General features: G+C 41.5%; 1 protein-coding gene across 3 annotated transcripts in view; it reads right to left on the bottom strand.

Moving 5' to 3' along the window:
- Positions 1-1,632: 1,632 nt before the first annotated feature.
- dgkb (diacylglycerol kinase, beta) overlaps positions 1,633-24,361 on the bottom strand; it is a 788,800-nt gene continuing 766,071 nt past the window's right edge. For 2 of the 3 annotated variants that reach the window (XM_043689832.1, XM_043689838.1), the window contains one exon: positions 1,633-3,977. In XM_043689832.1, coding sequence (XP_043545767.1) covers positions 3,882-3,977 — 96 coding nt within the window. In that variant the 3' untranslated portion in view covers positions 1,633-3,881. Of the gene's footprint in view, positions 3,978-11,206; positions 11,377-24,361 lie in introns of those variants that run through there. The other variant, XM_043689831.1, reaches the window with a different exon arrangement.

Below are 24,361 nucleotides of genomic sequence, written 5' to 3'. Positions count from 1 at the left end.
AATCAGGAAGGCAAATACAATGTTTACCTTCATTTTCAGGGGGCTAGAATATAAGAACAGAGATGTACTGCTGAAGCTGTATAATGCTCTGGTCAGACAGTATTTGGAATATTATGAACAGTTTTGGACACTATAAAAGAGGAAGGTTGCACTGGGCCTGGAAGGCATCTAGAGGATAGTTAGAACAAAGAACAGTACAGTGCAGGAACAAGCCACACAGCCCAACTAACCTATGCCAAATTTTTCCTTTAGGCCAACAAAAGGAAGTTATGCCTGGAGAAGAATGATTACAAGAATGGTCCTGGGGATGAAGGGTTTGTCATGTGAGGAGTGGCTGAAGGCTCTGGGTCTATACTCGATGGAGTTTACAAGGATGGGAGGGAGATCTTATTGAAACTTACAAAATACTGAGAGATCTGGATAGAGTGGACATGGAGAAGATGCTTCCAGTAGTGGAAGAAACTAGGACGAGGGGCACAGCCTCAGGGTGAAGGGACAATCCTTTAGAACTAAGAGGAGGAAGAATTTCTTCAGCCAAAGGGTGGTGAATCTGTGGAACTCATCGGTGCAGGTTGTGGAGGTCAAACCATTGGAGTGTATTCAAGATAGAGATTGACAGATTCTTGATTAATAAGGGACCAACACAGGGGCAACACAGAAGAATGGAGTTGGAAAATATTTCATCCATAATCAAATGGTGGAGCATTCCCAACAGGTCGAATGACCTATTTCTGCTCCTATATCATATGGTCTTATGGAGAAGCAGGGCATTATACTGTGCAACTCAGACATAGTTGTCCACTTCAAAGGACAAAACTGGCAATCTTGAAGACATGCAAAAACAAATGTTTCAATTGTTTGCTTGTTTTTGAAGATGGATCCACTGAGTGCTGCTGGTTGGAGGAATTGGCTACTGGTCCCATAAGCAGTAGGACTCTCCCTACTGCTAGCCTCTCCTTCATCATTCACCTCAGCAAAACACAGCATTCACAGTGGGTCTGCTGGTCACCATTCATTCCTGATGAAGGGGTTTTGCCCGAAACGCTGATTCTCCTGCTCCTCGGATACTGCCTGACCTGCTGTATTTTTCCAGCACTATACGGTCAACTCAGAAATCTCCAGCATCTGCAGTCCTCACTTTCTCCTGGTCACCTTCCTGTTCAGGTACTCTGATTTTCCAGCATTATCAGGCTGTCCAGCATCCTGAAACGAATGGTGTACCCAGAGGTAGCTTCTAAATAAGCATCCTCCAGGAAGATGACACTTGATGGCCTGTCACAAGTACATCTGACTCCATAAACCACAAATTAGCCCAACACTGGGCTCACAGCTGGTTTGGAAATTTCTGCCTCATGATTTTCTCTAATTCTCTCATCTGATCCCTTTGATATCTTGAATGCTTTGATCGAATCACTCTTTAACCCTCTAAATCACTGGGATTATGGCCCCAGTTTGCATAGTCTCATTGTGTTACTTAGTTATTCATTTTAAACCTAAATTTGGTGGCTACAGGACTTTGGATTTTGGCTCCCAAGGTGGTTATGGAGAACTAGAAACATTTTCTGGTTCATTACACTCACCTTGGAAATACTGCTCTGAATGGAGCGTGAGTTTATCAATTTGTACGGGGGGGGGGGGGGGGGGGTGCAGGATGGATGCTGTCAAATAGCATGGTGCACGAGGTAACAGATCTACCTTGGTCTCTTGGAAAATCATCCAGCTGTTTCCTAAACATTCAACCATTCAGTTCTTATTCCTCAGCCCTCCCCAGCCATACTGTTTGCTCCTACGTGCTAACTCATGCCAATACATGCCCTTTAACCTGTCCTTTTGGCTTCTTAAAGTTTCTATGCAAACTTAGTTCCCCTATTCAGTCCCATGATCTGTTACAGTCCCTATACAATTCACCCTGCATCCACAATGGGCAGACCTTAGGAAACATAAGATGAGCTAAAATAAAATTCTAAATATCTATCAACAACTTCACTATATAAAAAAATGATGCATCTGTACTTTTAGATCAGTAATTAGTTCCATCTAAAAGTTTTATGTCCATAACCCCGAATCAAAGATACCAAATTCTTCAATATCAGTGGAACAATCACAGGTTACAGAAAACACTCAAGCATTAATAGTGCTGTAGTTAGGGCACTTAGGGCAATGTCAACAAAAGGCTTTTGAAATTGCGAGAATGGACGTTTCTCAACTGAAGTATGTTTTTTTTCCTTTCTGTAAATCAACTTTTACGTAGCTGGATATTTAAATAATTGGACAGTTTGAAATTTCTATGGATCTCATTCACACTTAAAATAAGTCATACAGACTACTGAAGATTTGTAACTTCCACACCAAGTCTTCCAGTAAAAACCTGGTCTACCTGAACTCAGCATTGAGCTTAAATGGTCCTTCAAGTTCAGGTTTCTTATCTCCAAACCCCCTTTTCAGCAAAAACAATTTCTATGGTACTTTGAGATCTAAAGTCTGCCTCCAAGTTTGGATACCTTGTGAAGTCTCCATACTTAAGTAAAAGTTCAGGGCCACATTTTCTTATGAGGAAATCCATTTGCTACAATTTTGCCCAATCAATTAATCTATTGATATCTCTGTCAGTCAGTTTTTTTTCTGGACAATACTACAAGTTTGCCCTCTTGGTATGTAGCTCCACACGCCAAGTACATATAGCTAAATGACACCTTGTTCCTGAACTCCATGTTTCAGCTCTATTTCTTTGCACCCCGTCTTTTCAAATAAACCATTCCACTCAACAGTATCATGTAAAACAAAGAAGTTGGAAATATATCATACCTGGCACCCAGCATTTTTACAGTGCAAGTGACAGTAATTATGTTCGATGATAAATTTCTATCATTTGCATAGTAATGCAGCAGAATTGATAGGATATATTCTACTGACTCTCTGTCATTTCCCACCTCCCCACCCTCAACTCCCATTACAGTTGGCACGAAATCCCGGAAGTGCAGTGAATAATCAGGGGGCTGGCAAAATAACTCAGAAGGAACTACCCATTATATTTTATGCAACATGATTTTTCTAACTTTTATTAGCTGCTAGAATTTTAAATAGTTTTGTTTGCTATGGTATTAGTAATAATAAATGTATTTGTATGACAAACATTTATTTTCATGAAGACATTAGCTAACACTTTAATTTAAATATAGGCCAAGGAATATCACACAAGTTTATTACTAATATAGTACAACTGCTTTATGTGGCTTTGCTATCCTTTAAAAGCTAATGACAGTAATTGCTATCACCTTAGACCTCCATCCTAACCACAGGAAAGCTTTTACTGAAGCGAATGGCTTTGAGCCAAAAATTGATTCCCAATTATCACAAAAGACAAAAGCAGGGAATGTAGGCCTACGCGTAAACCTAAATGCAATTCATGCAATTTGAACTCATAGGCCATAAAAGATAAATGCTTGTCATGCATAAACTGGAGACCAATGTTACGTATGTCTGTTAACCTTCACAACTTAAGTCTTATATTCAATCACAGCAATCGCAACTGTGTGAATGAATGGTATACACTATCCCAGTCTAGAGGATATTTTCTCTGACTTTGTGCAATCAGGGGAAACCCCTCCTGTCAATCATGTTTATTGGAACCTTGGATGAGTTTTCCATTTATTTTCTGACTATTACTGTGGCCAGACAGGAAAACCATGTCCAAGGTATGACTGAACTTCCATTATGTGCTTCTGTGGGTGAGATTCCCGACAGTCAGAGTAAAATTGAAAGCTGGTCCTTATAGAATGCAACTTATTCCTAATTTCAGTTTTCATTTCCGTGTTTCCTTGCTCTCACTTTAAAAGAAACAGTACTGTTCAAGAGGGTAGTTTCTTTTTTCCAACTTATCCTTAGTTCCTGGTTCGCTTGATGACTGAAGATACAAAGCCAGTCTTGGGAGGTGGAGCCTTCAACATTGGAGCCTGGTTCTTGTGACTTATTGTAATCTAAGAGAAGTAAACATATTGTGAATACTTTTTATAAAAATTACAATTACATTTGCATAGTAATGCAGCAGAATTGATAGGATATATTCTACTGACTCTCTGTCATTTCCCACCTCCCCACCCTCAACTCCCATTACAGTTGGCACGAAATCCCGGAAGTGCAGTGAATAATCAGGGGGCTGGCAAAATAACTCAGAAGGAACTACCCATTATATTTTATGCAACATGATTTTTCTAAGACATTTGCAAAGCAATACAAACAATTTAAACTCACTGCAGTTCAATAGACAAAAACATTAGGAAGCAGCCAATGTTAAATTGTCAATTAATTGTCAGGATCCATTTTTCACTCCAACATTGGGGTCTTGAGGCCATGGTAGATCTCAGCACATAAGGCCAGTGATAGGTAATATTTATTTGTAAATGGCAAAATATTAAAATTAACTTTCACTGTAAAGAAATAAAACACACTTCGCATTGCTAGAAAAAACAATCCAAATGAAAAATATTGCTTGATGATAAATAACAATATGAGAATTGTGGATTTAATTCCTGATTTGTTCTTACTCAGTTAGATTTGACATAGGAAGGAAATTCCAGGTCTCAATTTCAAATTGCATCCAAACCACAGCCGAAGTATTTAAAACATATTCTTATCTGGGTTAGAAACACAAATTATTCTTAACCTCATCACCATGAGAGATCATCATGCAACTTGGGCTTCTACTTTGGATCCAAATTGTTATTTTACTTAACCAAATACTCCACTCAAGAATGAATTACCTATTTTCTATTTTTTTTTTGAGGTCAAAAGGCTGATTAATTGTCAATATAGCAATTCACTTACTGTGAAGCCTGATCACAATTAAAATAGTAACCTTGTACATCTCCTGCATTGATGCTAGATAACAATAGTAACTGGAAAAAAAGCTACAACTGAATAAGCTTGAAAAAAAGGGCTGGATTTTATAGGTGGTAGGGTTTCCTGTCCTAAGAAATGTTAGTTTGCTAGACATACCAAGGTCATCCCAATTCAGGGAGCTGCTGACTGATCAGATTGGCTGACAGCTCTGTAATCAGAGCAGACAGACTGGGAGCTGAAGCCAATGCTGGGACAATAACCACTTCCCAGATTCTAAGTCCCAGAGCCCAGTACAGAGGTAAGTATTGAGATTTATGGTTGAATTAGTCGGGGAGAAGCTGGTATGGTGGGGAGAGTAGAGAAGTAGTATTGATGGCAAGGCCAGGAAGGAGTGAATATCCAGCGAGGGGCACAGAACTGAAGTGAGAGGAGGGACAGCTCCAAATCCAGGAATTAAAGTGCGTCAACTCTTTCCTTCCTGAAGTCCATTCAGAGAGAATTGCTGAGTCTTGCCATTTTCCCTTCCTGGAAGAAAATGGGCTTACCAGTAATGGGCAACACGGTTTTGTGAGGGGAAGATCATGTCTTACAAACCTAATGGAATTCTTTGAGGAGGTGACAAAGTTAATTGATGGGGGAAGGGCTGTAGATGCCATATACAGGGACTTTAGTAAGGCATTTGATAAATTTCCCATTGTAGGCTGATGGAGAAGGTGAAGTCACATGGGGTCCAGGGTGTTCTAGCTCAAATGGATAGAGAACTGGCTGGGTGGCAGGAGACAAAGAGTAGTAGCGGAAGAGTTTCTCAAAGTGGATACCTGTGACCAGTGGTGTTCCACAGGATTCCGTGCTGGGACCACTGTTGTTTGTGATAAGTGTTAATGATTTGGAGGAAGGTGTAGGTTGCCTCATTAGCAAATTTGCAGATGACACTATGATTGGTGGAGTAGCAGATAGTGAAGAGGACTGTCAGAGGATACAGCAGAATATAGATAGATTAGAGAAATGGGCAGAGAAATGGCAGATGGAGTTCAATGCGGGCAAATGTGAGGTGATGCATTTTGGAAGATCCAATTCAAGAGCGAACTGTACAGTAAATGGAAAGGTCCTGGGGAAAATTAACGTGCAGAGAGATCTGGGTGTTCAGGTCCATTGTTCCTTGAAGGGGGCAACGCAGGTCAGTAAAGAGATCAAGAAAGTATATGGTATGCTTTCCTTCATTAAACGGGGTATTGAGTACAAGAAATGGCAGGACATGTTCCGGTTGTATAGGACTCTGGTTCACCCGTAGTTGGAATATCTGGTCGCCACATTACCGAAAGAATGTGAATACTTTGGAAAGGGTGCAGAGGAGGTTCACCAGGACGTTGTCTAGTATGGAGGGTGCTAGCTATGAAGAGACATTGGATAGATTAGTATTATTTTCATTAATGAAATAATACGGGGTTGAGGGGGGACCTGATTGAGGTCTACAAAATCATGAGAGATGTAGACAGGTGGATAGCAAGAAAATTTTTCCCGGAGTGCAGAACTCAATTACTAGGGTTCACAAGTTCAAAGTGAGACGGGAAAGGTTTAGGGGAGATATGTGTGGAAAGTTCTTTACCCAGAGGGTGGTGGGTGCCTGGAATGCGTTGCCAGCAGAGATGGTAGAGGTGGGAATGACAGCGTCATTTAAGATGTATCAGAACAGATACATGAATGGGCAGGTAGCAAAGGGATACAGATCTTTAGAAAATAGGTGACAGGTTTAAATAGAGAATCTGGATCAGCGCAGAATTAGAGGGCTGCAGGGTCTGTTTCTGTGCTGTAATTTTCTTTGTTCTTTGTCCTTACCCCTCCTTCACGGTCATGATCTCCTCCTCTGCATGAAATGTTTCCGCTGGGTTGGAACTGGTCCTTAAGTTGGTCCAGGCCTCAATTGCTCCCCTGCCCCATAAAGTGAGAAGGTGTGAGTACAGGAATGGCAGCTGGAATGCTATCGGGAAATGTTGCTGCTCTCACTGCCTGCTGATCTGCTGGCAGAGGATCACACAATTGCCCTAATCATCCCCACTGGACAAACATTACGGGCACAATATTCCATTTCTCTTCCAAGAGTGGGGTGAATATCTTGGGTGGTGACTAACATAATCCCACAGACAAGATAACTCACCAGACTGTCTATTAATTAGCTTTTTAGCAACTGAAAGCTGAGTCATAGAGTCATAGAGATGTACAGCACAGAAACAGATACTTCGATCAAACGCATCCATGCCAACCAGATATTCCAACCCAATCTAGTCCCATTTGCCAACACTTGGGCCAATATCCCTCCAAACTCTTCCTATTCATATACCCATCCAGATGCCTTTTAAATGCTGCAATTGTACCAGCCTCCACTACTTCCTCCAGTAGCTCCTTCCTCTGCATGAAAAAGTTGTCCCTTAGGTCCCTTTTATATCTTTCCCTTCTCACCCTAAACCTATCTTTACTCTCTTCTTCTCAATCAGTGAGGGTCACAGGAAGTCAGGGCAGTGGCTTTCATTTAGTGCTTCTCATTCTTTGTGATTGGACAGGTTTGATGCTAGTACCTAACCTTGCACCACCCCGACTTGGCATGCAGGACGCCATCATTTTCAGGAACCCAGGCACATTTCTCAGGTTGAAAGTGAGGACTGCAGATGCTGGAGATCAGAGCTGAAAATGTGTTGCTGGAAAGGCGCAGCAGGTCAGGCAGCATCCAAGGAGCAGGAGAATCGATGTTTCGGGCATGAGCCCTTCTTCAGGAATGAGTCCTGAAGAAGGGCTCATGCCCGAAACATCAATTCTCCTGCTCCTTGGATGCTGCCTGACCTGCTGCGCCTTTCCAGCAACACATTTTCAGCCCACATTTCTCAGGTTGGCAAATAATTGCAAAGTAGAGGTCCTTAAGTGTCCATTAATTCCCAAATTAAGGGCTTTAATTGACACTGAATTGAGCAAATTGCCCGTGGACCTTCTCACCCAGCATTTAATTGCAGAGCTAGATAGAGTGTGTGGAATTTTTATCCAGAGCAACTCACCAAATTACTTCTCACCATTTAACTTGCCACCATCAGAGAGGAAAAGTTGCATCTTGTCATATTAGCATATTGATCATAACATCATTTGTTTAATCTCTTAATTGATGTTTTGGTAAACTAGTTTTGGCATCATCTAGCCTCATGATTGCATGGAATTAGGTAAAAAAAGATCGAGGATGCTTCACAAATATGTTGTGAATGCCTTCTGAATGCAAATCTCATTTGTCCTTTTTCAAGTTTAAGTTTTCAACAACGGCTCAAAGTCTCACTGAAGAAACTACAATTCCAATTTTGTTTATATGGTTCACATGTCAAATCGACAAAGTACATGATCATTTCAAAATGTTTTGAAATTTATCAATTTTACATATTTTCTATGCAGTATATATATTCACAGTGGAGTTAGCCTTTCTTTGTTATCCATAGTGTCCAAGAATAATTTTTGGAGCAGCCTGAACAGCATAGATGGTTTTGATAAGGGAATGTTACTTTGCATACAGGGATTTTCAATGAATTTGCCCACTGAAAGATGTCATACTCTCTGTGCTTAACATATTGGATACAATGCTAGAATGTTTACTCATTTAAGAAACACAGGTGCCAAGATTGAAAATAGATATTTAACTCCTCATGCAAGACAGTTTATCTTTTATTACAATAATTATGCATGGAAAAATTGATATAACATGGACTACATGGAAAACGGGGAGACATGGTCATCTAAAATAGACAGTTAGTGATAGATATATAGAATAGGAAGCACAGACAGGGCCAGGTTAATGAACACAGGAAGACTGGCAATCTGAAGTGTATTTATTTTAATGCAAAGAGTATAACAGGTGAGGCAGATCAGTTTAGAGCCAGAAGTTTGGTTGTGAGAAGGGCAGGACTTTCAGCTCAACATTCCAGGTATGATAGACAGGGATGTAAAAGGGGTGGTTGGCTTGCATGACTGATTAAGGAAAATGCCACAGCTGCACTGAGAGAGGACATCTTGGAGGGCTTAGTCAATGATCTCACATGGCATCTCAGGAATAAGACAGGTGAAATCATTATGGTGGGGTTATACTTTAGGCCTTCTACATTATAGTGAGTGGGAGATAACAGAAAAGATCATGGAAAGATGTAAAAACAACAGGGATATTGTCATGGTCAATTTTAACATCCCCAATATTGAATAGGCCTCCAGTGTTAGTGTTAGGGGCCAAGATAGGGCAAAATTTGTTAGCTATATCCAGGAGAACTTCTTGAAACAATATATAGATAGTTCAATTAAGGAAGGGCCATATTAGATCTTGTACTGGGGAATTAGCCTGGACATGTGATTGAAATTTCTGTGGAGGAGCATTTTGGAAATAGTGATCATAATTTCATATGTTTTATGATAGATATAAATAAGGATAAGACTGGTCCTAGAGTGAAAGTACTAAATTGGAAGACAACTTGTCTAATAAATTTGATTGTGTTTTCTTGAATAAGTGACAAAGATGATTGATGAGAATAGGCAGTGGATATAGTTTACATGGACTTATTAAAGCATTTGACAAGGTTTCTTATGGTAGGCTGGTTCATAAGATTATGTGACATGGGATCCACAATGAGTTGGTAAATTGGAAACAAAATTAGCTTGAGCATAGAAAATAGAGGGTGGTTCTGGAGGAGTGTTTTTCTGACTGGAAGTCTATGACCAGTAATGTTCCACAAGGATCAGTATTGACATCTCTGTTTGTAATATGGACAAATGATTTGGATGAAAATGTACAAGGTCTGTTTAGTAAGTTTATGGATGACACAAAAGTTTATGGAGTGGCAGATAGTGAGGACGGTTGTCAAAAATACAGCAGGATATACATCAGTTGGAAATTTGGGCAGAGAAATGACAAGTGAAATTTAATCTAGATTATCTGCTATAGGAAGGATGTTGTGAAACTTGAAAGGGTTCAGAAAAGATTTACAAGGATGAACAGAGGCTTTGAACGATATGGAGAGGCTGAATATGCTCCCTGGAATGTCAGAGGCTGAGGGGTGACCTTATAGAGGTTTATAAAATCATGAGGGGCCTGGATAGAGTAAATAGACAAAAGGTTTTTTCTCTGGGGTGGGGCAAGTCCAAAATTAGAGGGCATGAGTTTAACGTGAGAGGGAAAGATTTAAAAGGGATTAAGGGGTAACTTTTTCACACAGAGGGTGGTACTTGTATGGAATGAGCTGCCAGAGGAAGTGGAGGAGGCTGGTACAATTACAACATTAAAAAGGCATTTGGATAGATATATGAATAGGAAGGGTTTAGAGATATATTGGCTAAATGCTGGCAAATGGGACTAGATTAATTTAGGATATCTAGTCGGCATGGACTAGTTAAGATTGGAGGGTTTGTTTCCATGCTGTATAGCTCGATGACTCTAAGCATCAGGTGATGCTTTTTAGGTGGACAAATACAAGAGGAAATATACAGTAAATGGCAGGAACTTTAGCAGAGAAATCTTGGGGTGCAAATCCATAGCTTCCTGAAAGTGGCAACACAAGTAGATGAGGTGGTAAAGAAGGTGCATGATATGCTACCCTTCATCAGTTTAGGGTATTGCGAGTGTAAAAGTTGGCATGTCATGTTGCAGCTATATAAGATGTTAGTTAGGCTACATTTGGAATAACATGTGTAGTTCTGGTTGCCACATTATTGGAAAGGCGTGTAGGCTTTACCAGGATGTTTCCTAGACTGGACTGCACGAGCTATAAGGAGCAGTTGGAAAACTTCAATTGTTTTCTCAAGAGTATTGGATACTGAGGGGCAACCTAACAGAAGTGGATAAAATTATGAGAAGCATGGAGAGGACGGACAGGTTCTTTTTCCTAGGGTGGAAATGCCAAATACGAGCAGGTGTAGGTTTAATGTGAGGGGGAAAGTTTAAAGGAGATATGCAAAGCAAGTTTTTTTTAAACAGGGTGGCAGGTGGCGAGAACATGTTGCCTTTGGAGGTGGTCGAAGCATATAGCAATGTTTAAGAGGCATTTAGACAAACATGTGAACAGGTAGGGAATAGAGGGAAATGGACCATGTGCAGGTGGGATTAATTTAGAGTGGCAATATGGTCCACACAGGCACAATGGGCCGAAGGACCTGTTCTATATTCATAACTAACAGATATTATTACAATGCTTTCAAACTGGACACTTTTGCCTCAAAATTCACGAGAATAACAGGTCTATGTTCATAAAAGTCCTCAGATTGGTCTATATTTGCATTATATATTTCTAATGGTGTGACATAGCTGGTGGAGCAACATTGGATTATAAAGTATTGCTTCATATTTTGCCTTGTCTCATTCACTCATTCACACAGCCATATTGTTGAAGATTCAGAACTTCTCTCTGGGATCCCTGATAATGTTCCAGCTTGTAGCAGAGTGGCCAAGTTTTGGGAATGTGCTTCATTCTGCTGGAAAGTCTGCTTCAGCGCAGCAGTAATAACGATCAGAAATGTTTGTTCTCCACTCTGAAGGAAGAAATATAACAATAGTGGGGGATAAAAAAGTGTTTGTATAAAACATGTGGGCATTCATGTCCTTGAAGTTACTAGTTTTTCAGGCTATAATTCTGTCCATGAATGCTGCCAGATGAACAGCTGCTAAGCCATATTGCCCACTGAAGTACCACAACATGTTACCAACATACAGGACTTTGTAGCAATAATTTAATTTGATTATTGTATTTATGAAGACAGAAACAAGATTAAATGGCAACTTAATTATGAAAAGCAATTAATGACAACTTGGCAGAGAGAAAAAAAACATACTTTGAAATTCATATATTAAAGGTAAGAAACAACTGATTTTATAAAAATTATCTAATAAACATTAATAGGTCAGTTTACCCATCAATGCTTTTATATATTATTTCTGTCAGCAACCTCTAAGGTCAATCCCATAAAATCTCTACCTTTGTCAAAGTTACCTTAATCATGATGTCCTTAAACATAATGTTGCTGAAATTGAACAATGTAATGTACTGAACTATAATAAATGCAATTTTCTGAATCTGTTGAAACAACTTAGCGTGTGTAGAAAGTCTGCAATAAATATATTTTTAAAAATATTTCATTTCATATAAAACATAAGTGAGATAAGCCTTGTTTAAATGCAATTGTTCTTTAAGAATTGCTTTTCACCAAAATTATCTACAGGTATCTTTTAGTATGGACTCCTGTATTTCACATTTTATATCTGCAATTTTCTCAAACATAAAATTAAATCAAACAAGACGTTTTTAAGGGCTTGTTATGCTTTAAGCTAATTAAAAGCTGGCATTTTCTCTCTGACCATTAGAAATGTTTTTAGATAATAGATGATTCTCATTATTAAATAAAAAGGTCACATCTTGCCTTAAGCCAATGAAAGAATGAGGGCCTGTTTCAAATAAAATTCAACATATTTCTTTGGTGAGTTAAGTCAAACAAAAAATATTAAGCACAAAGTAGTCATGAGATATTCTTTATTGTTACTAACTAAAGAAGAAATGCTGAAACTCATAAAATCAGTGTTCTATACTTGTGCAAAAAAAAAGACTGAATCAATGAAGGCAAAACATAACTAAACTTTGAAGGAGCAGCTAATGATCTTTCAGAAACAAATACTTACACATGATAGCTTTGGCAATTTTCTCATCTTTATTACTCCCAAAGACATACCGTTCTGATGGAGTAAGATTCTGCAGGCTCTTAACAGCCTTTGGTATTCCACCATTGTGGTTATTCTCGAGGTGAATGCCGACACACTGGATGTTGACAAGGTATTCAACCCCCATTACTTTTGAGCTCAGTCTCACCTCCATTGTTCACATGTACATCAGCCACCAGATAACAATCAGGAAAGAGGGATCCCTAATTGACATTCTGTTACCTAACCCTGGGGCACCAAGACTATTTGCAGCATTTCTTGCCACTCACTGACAATGAAATAACTCAACACCAGGTGGATTCAAACCTGGCAACTTGCAGCCTAGTCAGCTCAGTTAAAGTTTGGTATTATCAATTGAAGCGACAGGAGAGCTAATTTCTCCTGAAATTCTTTGTGTGGTGACATTCTAGATTATTAAACAAGTATTTTTCAAGCCTATCGGAGTTTCACATAACACCACTGTCAGCACACTGTAAATTTAAATATTCCTTGGTTCACATGTACCATCTGGTATTGTGCCACTTGGCAGAAGTACATGCTTCTCTAAATTTGCTGTCTTTCTGCAAACTGTCAATAGGGTCACGTTTAGAAGAAAAACACAAAATGTGATTGCAGTCCTTCTATATAGGAAAAATAATCAACTACAATCCTAAGGATCAAACAAATTATCTAAAACTGGATTGATGGTGTCAAAAGTAATATGGAAGATGTGGAGCGTATCAAATATATCTCACGACCAGAGGGCATACATTTAAGATGAAGTGCAAGCAGTTTAGAGAGGGTGGTAGATATATGGAATGTGCTGCCTGAGAGGGCAGGGGAGGGAAGTACTCTCCATCATTTAAGAGGAATCTGCATGAATATTCAAAATGCTTCAGCATAGTTGACTACGGACCAAGTGCAGGTAAATGGGATTGTGTAGTTTGGCTTCCATGGTTGGCATAGACATGGTGGGCTGAAGGGCCTGTTTCTATGCTGTCTGACTCTATGACAGTGTACTATAGAGAAAGGATCAAGAACAGATCAAAAGTGGACAGCAAAGACAGCCAGTATTATTCCATAAACAGAGTTTCTTTGCTATTCAATTACTATAAAAGCAGAAAATAACAAGAGTAAACAATTCTTATGGAATAATACATGGGATATTTCGACTTTGAGACTGGAAGAGGACGAGTCTGTCAATATGATTAACTGAGTATGAGGTGTGCGGTTACTTTTCAGAGTGAGAGTTTGCAGGTGGTGGGAAAAGGTGGATTTGTGGTGGGGTTCTGGTGGCCATAAGAGTGAGGTGGTCAGATGATTTAAAACAACCACAATGTAAAACTTGTTCTGCAGCATCACATCATTATCATTGAGTTGCCATTTTGCTCAAATCACTGAACTGAGACGCCCAAACACAGGCTGACCTCGACAACATACCAATCCCCTCCTACATTGTATTCTCATACAAGAGTTGGAATGTGCTGAGGTACAGCAGCAGAGTTTATTTTATTCTCAGATGTGAGCGTTGCTGGCAAGACCAACATTTATTGTGCATCCCTAGATGGCTCTGAGCAGCTGTTGGTGAGCTCCTTTCTTGAATCACAGTCCATGTTGCATAGATACAGTCAGAACTTCTTAAATTCTAGGTTTTTGACTCAGGAACAGTGAAGAAATGATTGTGGAGGAACCTCAATTATCTGGCAAGATCGCAAGGTCCTGACGCTTGGCTAAATTACGTTAACCGGCATTCAATTGACTGAATGAAATACTCCCCGTCTGTGTCCTTCAGATAATTGAGGTTCCTCTGTATTTATTTCCAAATCAGGGAGGTGTCCGCTTGAAGGGAAATAGTAATGTTTGAATGTTTCATCCTGATCTTTCCTACTGGTGGAATCAAGGGTAGGGATAATAAAAGCAAATGCAGCTGCAGATCTCAAAAATCCCTTGAAATACGATTATAAAAACGTCCAAGCCCTACTGTTTTAACTGTTGTCTTCTTTCCTTTGTAATGGTAAACCTGCAGATTTGAGAGAGTTATTAGGGAATCATTGCTGTTGTTTTAAGTGGTCTTTCAATCAAAAAATGGCTTCTGAGGTTGAGATTGCGAGACAGACTAGCAGAGTCATCATGTTCTTCGTCATCCATTTTCTTTTGTCTCTGCTCTGCTGCTTACACACAGCCATAGAGTCATAGAGGCATAGAGATGTACAGCATGGAAACAGACCCTTCGGTCCAACCCGTCCATGCTGACCAGATATCCCAACCCAATCTAGTCCCACCTGCCAACACCGGGACCATATCCCTCCAAACCCTTCCTATTCATATACCCATCCAAATGTCTTTTAAATGTTGCAATGTACCAGCCTCCACCACTTCCCCTGGCAGCTCATTCCATATACGTACCACCCTTTGTGTGAAAACGTTGCCCCTTAGGTCTCTTTTATATCTTTCTCCTCTCACCCTAAACCTATGCCCTCTAGTTCTGGACTTCCCCATCTCAGAGAAGACTTTGTCTATTTATCCTATCCATGCCCCTCATAATTTTATAAACCTCTATAAGGTCACCCCTCAGCCTCTGAAGCTCCAGGGAAAACAGCCCCTACCTGTTCAGCCTCTCCCCATAGCTCAAATCCTCCAACCCTGGCAACATCCTTGTAAGTCTTTTCTGAACTCTTTCAAGTTTCACAACATCTTTCCAATAGGAAGGAGACCAGACTTGCACACAATATTCCAACAGTAGCATAACCAATGTCCTGTACAGCCACAACATGACATGCCAACTCCTTTACTCAATGCTCTGACCAATAAAAGAAAGCATACCAAACGCCTTCTTCACTATCCTATCTACCTGCGACTCCGCTTCCAAGGAGCTATGAACCTGCACTGCAAGGTCTCTTTGTTCAGCAAAACTCCCGAGGGCCTTACCATTAAGTGTATAAGTCCTGCTAAGATTTGCTTTCCCAAAATGCAGCATCTCACATTTATCTAAATTAAATTGGTTCATCTTGTCAAGATTCTGTTGTAATCTGAGGTAACCATCTTCACTGTCCACTACACCTCCAATTTTGGTGTCATCTGCAAACTTACTAACTGTACCTTGATGCTCGCATCTGAATCATTTATGTAAATGACAAAAAGTAGAGGTCCCAGCACCGATCCTTGTGGCACTCCACTGGTCACAGGCCTCCAGTCTGAAAAACAACCCTCCACCACCACCCTCTGTCTTCTACCTTTGAGCCAGTTCTGTATCCAAATGGCTAGTTCTCCCTTTATTCTGTGAGATCTAACCTTGCTAACCATTCTCCCATGGGGAAACTCGTCGAACACCTGACTGAAGTCCATAAAGATCACATCTACCGCTCTGCCCTCATCAATCCTCTTTGTTACTTCTTCAAAAAACTCAGTCAAGTTTTTGAGACATGATTTCCCACGCACAAAGCAATATTGACCATCCCGAATCAGTCCTTGCCTTTCCAAATACATGTACATCCTGTCCCTCAGGATTCCTTCCAACAACCTGCCCACCACCAAGGTCAGGCTCACTGGTCTATAATTCCCTGGCTTGGCCTTACCACCCTTCTTAAACAGTGGCACCATGTTAGCCAACCTCCAGTCTTCCGGCACCTCACCTGTGACTATCGATGATACAGATATCTCAGCAAGAGGCCCGGCAATCGCTTCTCTAGCTTCCTACAGAGTTCTAGGGTACATCTGATCAGGTCCTGGAGATTTATCCATCTTTATGTGTTTCAAGACATCCAGCACTTCCTCCTCTGTAATATGGGCATTTTGCAAGGTGACACCATCTATTTTGCTACTTTATATATCTTCCGTATCCTTTTCCACAGTAAATACTGGTGTAAAATATTTGTTTAATATCTCTCCCATTTTCTGTGGCTCCACACAAAGGCTGCCTTGCTGATCTTTGAGGGGTCCTATTCTCTCCCTAGTTATCCTTTTGTCTTTAATGTATTTGTCAAAACCCTTTGGATTCTCCTTAAATCTATTTGCCAAAGTTATCTCATGTCCCCTTTTTGCCCTCCTGATTTCCTTCTTAAGTATTTTCCTACTGCCTTTATACTCTTCTAAGGATTCACTCGATCTATCCTGTCTGTATCTTACATATGCTTCCTTCTTTTTCTTAACCAAACCCTCAATTTCTTTAGTCATCCAGCATTCCCTGTACCTACCAGCCTTCCCTTTCACCCTGACAGGAATATACTTTCTCTGGATTCTCGTTATCTCATTTCTGAAGGCTTCCCATTTTCCAGCCATCCCTTTACCTGCGAACATCTGCCCCCACCTTGCCTAATACCATCAAAATTGGCCTTTCTCCAATTTAGAACTTCAACTTTTAGATCTGGACTATGCTTTTCCATCACTATTTAAAATCTAATAGAATTATGGTCGCTGGCCCCGAAGTGCTCCCCCACTGACACCTCAGTCACCTGCCCTGCCTTATTTCCCAAGAGTAGGTCAAGTTTTGCACCTTCTCGAGTAGGTACATCCACATACTGAATCAGAAAATTGTCTTGTACACACTTAGCAAATTCCTCTCCATCTAAACCTTTAACACTATGGCAGTCCCAGCCAATGTTCGGGAAGTTAAAATCCCCTACCATAACTCCCCTATTATTCTTACAGATAGCTGAGATCTCCTTACAAGTTTGTTTCTCAATTTCCCTCTGACTATTAGGGGCTCTATAACACAATCCCAATAAGTTCATCATCCCTTTCTTATTTCTCAATTCCACCCAAATAATTCCTTCGATGTATTTCCAGGAATATCCTCCCTCAGCACAGCTGTAATCAAAAAGCCACTCCTCCTTCTCTCTTCCCTCCCTTTCTATCGTTCCTGTAGCATTTGTATCCTGGAACATTAAGCTGCTAGTCCTGTCCATTCCTGAGCCATGTTTCTGTAATTGCTATGATATCCCAGTCCCATGTTCCTATCCATGCCCTGAGTTCATCTGCCTTCCCTGTTAGGCCCCTTGCATTGAAATAAATGCAGTTTAATTGATTAGTCCTACCTTGTCCCTGCCTGCTCTAAGTGTTTGACTCACTTCTGTTCTCAACTGTACCAGTCTCAGGTTTATCTCTTTCCTCACTATCTCCCTGGGTCCCAACCCCCCATCTTACTAGTTTAAATCCTCCCGAGCAGTTCTAGCAAATCTCCCTGCCAGTATATTAGTCCCCTTACAATTTTAGGTTCAATCTGTCCTTCTTGTACAGGTCACTTCTACCCCAAAATAGATTCCAATGGTCCAAAAATGTGAATCCTTCTCCCATACACCAGTTCCTCAGCCATGCATTCATCTGCTTTATCCTTCTGGTCCTGCCCTCATTAGCTCGTAGCACCGGGAGTAATCCAATATCACTACTCTTGAGGACCTCCTTTTTAAATTCCTGCCTAACTCTCTGTAATCTCCCTTCAGAATCTCAATCTTTTCCCTTACTATATCGTTGGTTCCAATGTGGTGGTACCAATGTGGACAATGACCTCTTGCTGGTCCCTCTCCCCCATGTGAACATTCTGCACCCTCTCTGAGACATCCTTGATCCTGTCACCAGGGAAGCAACACACCATTCTGATTTTTCGCTGCTGGCCACAGAAACATCTGTCTGTACATTGGACTAGAGAGTCCCCTTACACAATTGATTTCTTGGAACCCAACGTACCCATCATTGCATTAGAGCCAGTCTTAATACCAGATACTTGGCTGTTTACGCTATGTTTCCCTGAGAATCCATTACCCCCTAAATTTTCCAAAACAGCATAATTGTGAAATGGGTATAGCCTCAGAAGGCTCCTGTACTAGCTGCCTATCTCTCTTACCTTTCCTGGAGTTAACCCATCTATGTGACTGTATCTGAGACTTTCCCCCCTTCCTATAAATGCCATCCATCACATACTGTTGCTGTTGCAAATTTCTCATTGCTTCTAATTGTCTCTCCAACTGATCCATTCGATCTGATAAGATTCGCAACCAACAGCATTTATTGCAGGTATAATCTGCAGTAACCATTGAACTCTCTTTAAACTCCCACATCTGACAAGAAGCACATATCACTCTACTAAAGGCCATTTTCGCTCCTTCACAATCTATAGACCCAGAAAATAACACCGTCTTATTCCTCTACAAAATACTGCTCCAGCTTAAATTAATAGTCATGACTTATCTTTTAAGTTTAATAAAGGGACATATCTCAAAAATAATTTAACCAAGAAAGAACCCACTCTACTCACTACTGCAGACTTTCTGTAGGTCCCACTTAAAAAGAATACACTTATCTGCTTCTGTGCTGTGGACTTTGTCCAAACAGTTCTTCCAAGATCAGTTGTGAATTTTACTGTATGTTAATTTTCCCAGACGCAGTCCGATGTCCAGCGACACTTGAATTCAAACAGCAAAGGCAGTAACTGTGCAGTTTCACTGCTGTGTCAGTTTTTTTCTCTCTCTCTCCTGCACTGTCCTCACCATGTGCTTCCTTTGTCTGTTCTTCCCCTTTTAAAGCTGCTGTTGTTTTGACTTTTTTTCCTCAAAGTTCCAAAACAATGCAACAGCATTTAAAACAGTAATTGTTGTTCCTGGAATTTGAAGAAATCACCTCCAACACCTAAAATACCTCAATAAAGGAGCAGCTGTTACAGCCAGAAGTTTTTCCCATCCTCCATCTTGCATTACCCAGAAGCCTTTGACAAAGGTTTACTGGAAATTCCTATACTCCACAGACCTTTCATGTCATTGGGCTGAGCGTTCCCATGTGAGTTAAACAGTTTGGCAAGTGAGATTCATAATGCACAGTCTGCCATGGCTCGGAGCAACCTTTTTTTCATGCAACCTCCTGTTTGTTATCACAGTAATTATGCACCAGGCTCTTCAGCACCCTTCCCGTGCAATCACACAGCCAGAAAGTTGGAAGTGCTTGCCACTGCCAGGACACTGCATGTTCACACTACTGGTGCCATATTTAAAGCTTAGCTGCAAACCACTACAGATTCTGCAAGTTAGGAACTGGCCCTCATACCGTGGTGCTCAAACATTATCACTGAGGGCATTAGCCCTACTTCATGAATAGGAATGTGCTGATGGAGGGCATGCTGGAGAGACACTAAAGAAAGCCACAACACTGACACAACCTGCCTGGAACCAGATATGAGTCCAGAACAGTGTTGTGTCTTGGGTTAAGAGGAATGCCCAGAGGTTTAGGTAATACATTCTGTTGTTTGCAGGGCTAAGTGTTATCTCACATTCACAGGCCATCACTCATTTGAACTCTAATACTGCACATATACTCACCAAGGTTTCACAGAATTCAACTCTCATTACTGCATATACAATCCACACTCAATGGCTCTCATTCACCATATCCTCCTAAACTAATAACCCTTTCTGCCATCTGTACTTCTTATTCACTCATGAGAGACTTACCACCCTTTCTCTTGCTCTTGTATCGTCTATCACGGCTCTACCATTCACTTCAAACCATATTCAATGCCTTCATTTTGTCTCACTGCGGGAAACATTTTCAGAAGCGCGACCAATGTCTCCACAGCATCTCAATCTGTGATCTCGAGATTTGTTACACTTGACCTGCAAGCCTTCTCACTGCCCAATTAACAGGCTGGAAGGACACTGATCCCCAGACTCTGATAGGATCATGTGCCCAACTGATTCTGGCAGATACTCAGGCTGGAATTGGACATGCACCGTAACTGACAATGACAGCACTCTGACTGAATGTGGTCTCCATCCATCCCAGTAAGGACTGGTCCCCTTTGACTTATGACCATTTGCTAGAAGGGTATGAGGTGTATTTGCTGTGCTGGCACACACTGGAGATGAAACGTTGACATAACATGGTGCAATATATGCGACATGGTGACATAACAACATGGCCACCTTTGGCTGTTAAGTGCTCTGAACTGTGACAAGTGTCCTGTTCACTGAAAAATGAGACATGCTGGCAGCATCCAAGTAAACACAAAGTCATTGAATGTGAAGAAATGAAACTCAGAAGCATAAGGTGCACCCTGTGTAGATGCATTAAATATCTGTCCAAAAAGCAACCCGACAGAGCTATACAAGTCAGAGGCGACTCTGAACTCCAAATCAATTTCTGAAAGGCTGAAGTGGAGTGAGAATTGGCCTGAGAGCAGTTTTCACTGTGATTATGACAAGTGGAAGGAGTTTGGAGGATGGTGGTGATCTGAATTGAGAGCAGGTATCATGGTGTGGTGGCTGGTGGCTTGTCGATGCCGACTTTTGTGTATGACAGGCGGAGGAAGATGGTGACCATGTAGAGTTGCAGGTGCACTGTAGTGAAGATGGAGCTCAATCAAGGCCAGGACAAGCAAGCAGTGAGCTGCAGCTGCCATTTACCTGCTCTGATCTTCATGTCGGGAATCAGCATTGCTGAGTTTCTTGGGGGAAGGACAGGGGAATTGCAAGGGGCATGCAAATGAGGCAAGTTGTGCTAATAACAAGATACATGGAAATCAGGTAGAAGTCCGGAGAGTAGTGAGGTTCTGAACTTATTGTTTGAAGCCTAAGGGAAAACTCAGGAAATTTTTCTTGATGTGGAGATTCTAATTTTTATTTTTCCAATTTTTTTCACCATTGCTCACCCTGCTCATGGGACAGAAAGAAGCTGCTTAGATTAGATTATATTCCCAAAGTATGAAAACAGCCCTTCGGCCCAACAAGTCCACACCAACCCTCCAAAGAGTAACCCACCCAGACCCATTTCCCTCTGAATAATGCATCTAACACTATGGGCAATTTAGCATGGCCAATTCACCTGTTCTGCACATCCTTTGGACTGTGGGAGTAAACCGGAGCACCTGGAGGAAACCCATGCAGTCACAGGAGAACGTGCAAACTATACGTAGACAGAGTCTGCCCGAGGCTGGAATTGAACCTGAGACCCTAGTGCTGTGAGGCAGCAGTACTAACCACTGAGCCATGTGGTGCTTAATGTGTGGCTTCTAGAAAGCTGCCAAATGGAAGTTAAAGACATGAATGTCAGTTTATTTTTATGATAACGTTAAGCTTGTTTCAGACTGGGTATATGGGCTTGGCTCAACCTCGTCAGTTGATGATAACAGCCAGTTTAGGTCCGTACTTTTCCACTCTTGAAACAATTCTTTTGGTCTATGGAAGTCTCAGGTATAAAATGAAATGATGAAATTGATTATCAATAGTCGGTTTTCACTCTGGTTTTGAAAAATGGAACGAGTTTGGAGGATGGTGGTTCTCAGAATTGAGAGGCACTTGCTGCATTGGGATGTGAAGAGCTTTAGGCTTTTTGAGTTATTCTCTTGGCTTTGCAGTTAAAGACACATGTAGTCCATGTCATTCATGCTCTTTTACCTCCACCTGCTCCCTCCTGTCTTCTCTGCTGCTCCACCTTCACCACCAGCCGCAAAGGTAGACTCGGCAGAATACCATTGACTACAGCAAAGCTGTTTTCAATGTAGATATAGAAATTCCAGCACTGAAAGAGCTAAATAAACAGTGGAGGAGCACGTTGTAATACTTGTCCCAAAGGGAGTAATGTCAGATGCCGGCTGACCCATGATAAATAAGCAATAACATGCTGTAGGGCAGCAATACTAGTTTTAAAAGTAAGTTGAGTATGCACCCTCATTCACTTGCCCACACCACCTGTTTTACGGTATGGACAGGCTAATATTTGGATTAATAGTTTCGAAATGTGATCAACTACCGATCGCAGGAGTGCTGCTAATTTTGGTGCCCACCCAACCACTGTTCAGGCAGGTGGTAGGCCACCCAGCTGTCATGTTTTATACACCTCCTGGTAAAACAGAGACCAGGGGGATAGGGTAATGGAGAGGATGACTTTTCTCTTCTCTCAGGACCACCAGTGGACACTATGGAATCTGAATGTTTTTATCAGAATCATTGTGTCATTCCTGATGAAGGGCTTATGCCCGAAACGTCGACTCTCCTGCTCCTCGGATGCTACCTGACCTGCTGTGCTTTTCCAGCGCCACATGTTTTGACTATGGAATCAGAGCCTGCCAGCCTGAAGTTGCCCCCAGGTCAGTGCAGGTCAATGGTCCATAGGAATACCCAGCAATTCAGGAAGAAGCTCAATGACATTTTACACTCGACAAGAATAAGTGCAATTCTTTTTCTGTACAACCTCATACTCACCGGAACCCTGCTATCTACCACCTACCACCAAGGATTACAGTATATCAGACTTACAATTGTATGTAGCATTTTCCTTCAATCAGTTTCACCTACCCCATCTCCTTGGACTATGAGTTCTGCTTGCGTTCTGCACTTCCTACTAATTTACTCAAGAGACCTCACCACCCTTCTTCCAACTACACCAGCACTAACAGTTCTGTCCAACACTTTTGTCTCACACAATTCCTCCTTTTGAATCATTCCTGGGGAGAACCAGCTCACAATACAGCAGAAAGAGTCAAGATGGGTTGGGAGCACCAGACATTTATCTTCTCAGCATCTGCGATGATAGAATCTTTGACTCAGCTGAAGTCGACTATAACCACTCATGCCAAGATCTCCAATATGTTGGCAACCAAGCAAGGTTAATTGACAAGTGCTGCATTGCTGTCCCGATACCATCATCGTGAATGTATCCTTAACACGCCTGAATATCTATCCCAATGTTGCAACTCATTCCCACTCTTGTGGGGGGCATCCACACATTCTGAGCAGTTCCTTCAGATATCATCAACTTCTGTTTCTCTGAGGAAAAAGACACTGACCCCTCAGAGGGAGCACTGACAAAGTTGTTTCATGCATACTCCTCCAGCTCAGAAACAGTTACCGCTTTGGGAACTTTAGCTGAAGTACAGTCAGGAACACATCTAGTGAACACATGACTGCCACATCTGAATGGCTGCCTTCTAAGCCCCAAGCAGGGGAGGACCCCATGGTGTCAGCTAGTAAAAGCTTTATTCCAATGTACAAACTAGAGGAGCAATAGACACATTTGTTGGAGATACTCCGAAAACTGGATCGAATGTTGATGGAATCCACTGATACAATGAGCACTGGGCTGGCTCTGACAAGCATGTGTTTGGCTGTCACCTTAAATATTTTGGAACTGCCATGGATTCAATTTCTGCTGGATATGTGCACAGACCTGCACTGTTCAGGACCAAGGACAAGGTAACAGTGGTGAGAGGGTGGTGCTGGAAAAGCACAGCCAGTCAGGCAGCATCTGAGCAGCAGGGGAATTGACATTTCAGACATAAGCCCTGCATCAGAAAGGGCTTGTGCCCGAAATTTCGACTCTCTTGCTCCTCGGATGCTGCCTGACAGGCTGTGCTTTTCCAGCACCACCGTCTCTGATCTCCAGCATCTGCAGTCCTCACGTCCTCCAAGGTAACAAGAGGTAAAGGGACCCTGACCTCCGTATAGGTATCCCTTCTTTACTAGGTGGCAGAGCGGTATCAATAGACCTGCAGCTGGGGAGGGAACCACATGTAGATACCACCCTCTCAGGAGAACGTAGTTGTCTACGTTTTCCACCTCCATCTTGTCTGCAATCTCTGACCCTGTAGAACTTCAAGCCAAGGAGACTGAACCTACATCTAGCCAGGACACTTTCAGTATGCTTGGACCCTCTGGTCACAAATACCTTGGGGTCACCTGCCCCAAACTCCAAGATCAACACGCTCAGCAATAGGGCAGTGCCTCTCCACCACTGTGGCGGATATTGAGATTGCAGCTAAACATAATGAGAAGGAAAAGAAACAGGTACACCTTTGAGGGCACATAGCTGGCATAGGTGAAATCTGATTGTAAATACATCATCTAA

Source organism: Chiloscyllium plagiosum, chromosome 5 (genome assembly GCF_004010195.1).
Source record: "Chiloscyllium plagiosum isolate BGI_BamShark_2017 chromosome 5, ASM401019v2, whole genome shotgun sequence".
Classification (NCBI taxonomy): Eukaryota; Metazoa; Chordata; class Chondrichthyes; order Orectolobiformes; family Hemiscylliidae; genus Chiloscyllium; species Chiloscyllium plagiosum.
Note: the sequence above shows the minus strand (reverse complement) of the source record. Positions and strands in the feature narration are given on the sequence as shown.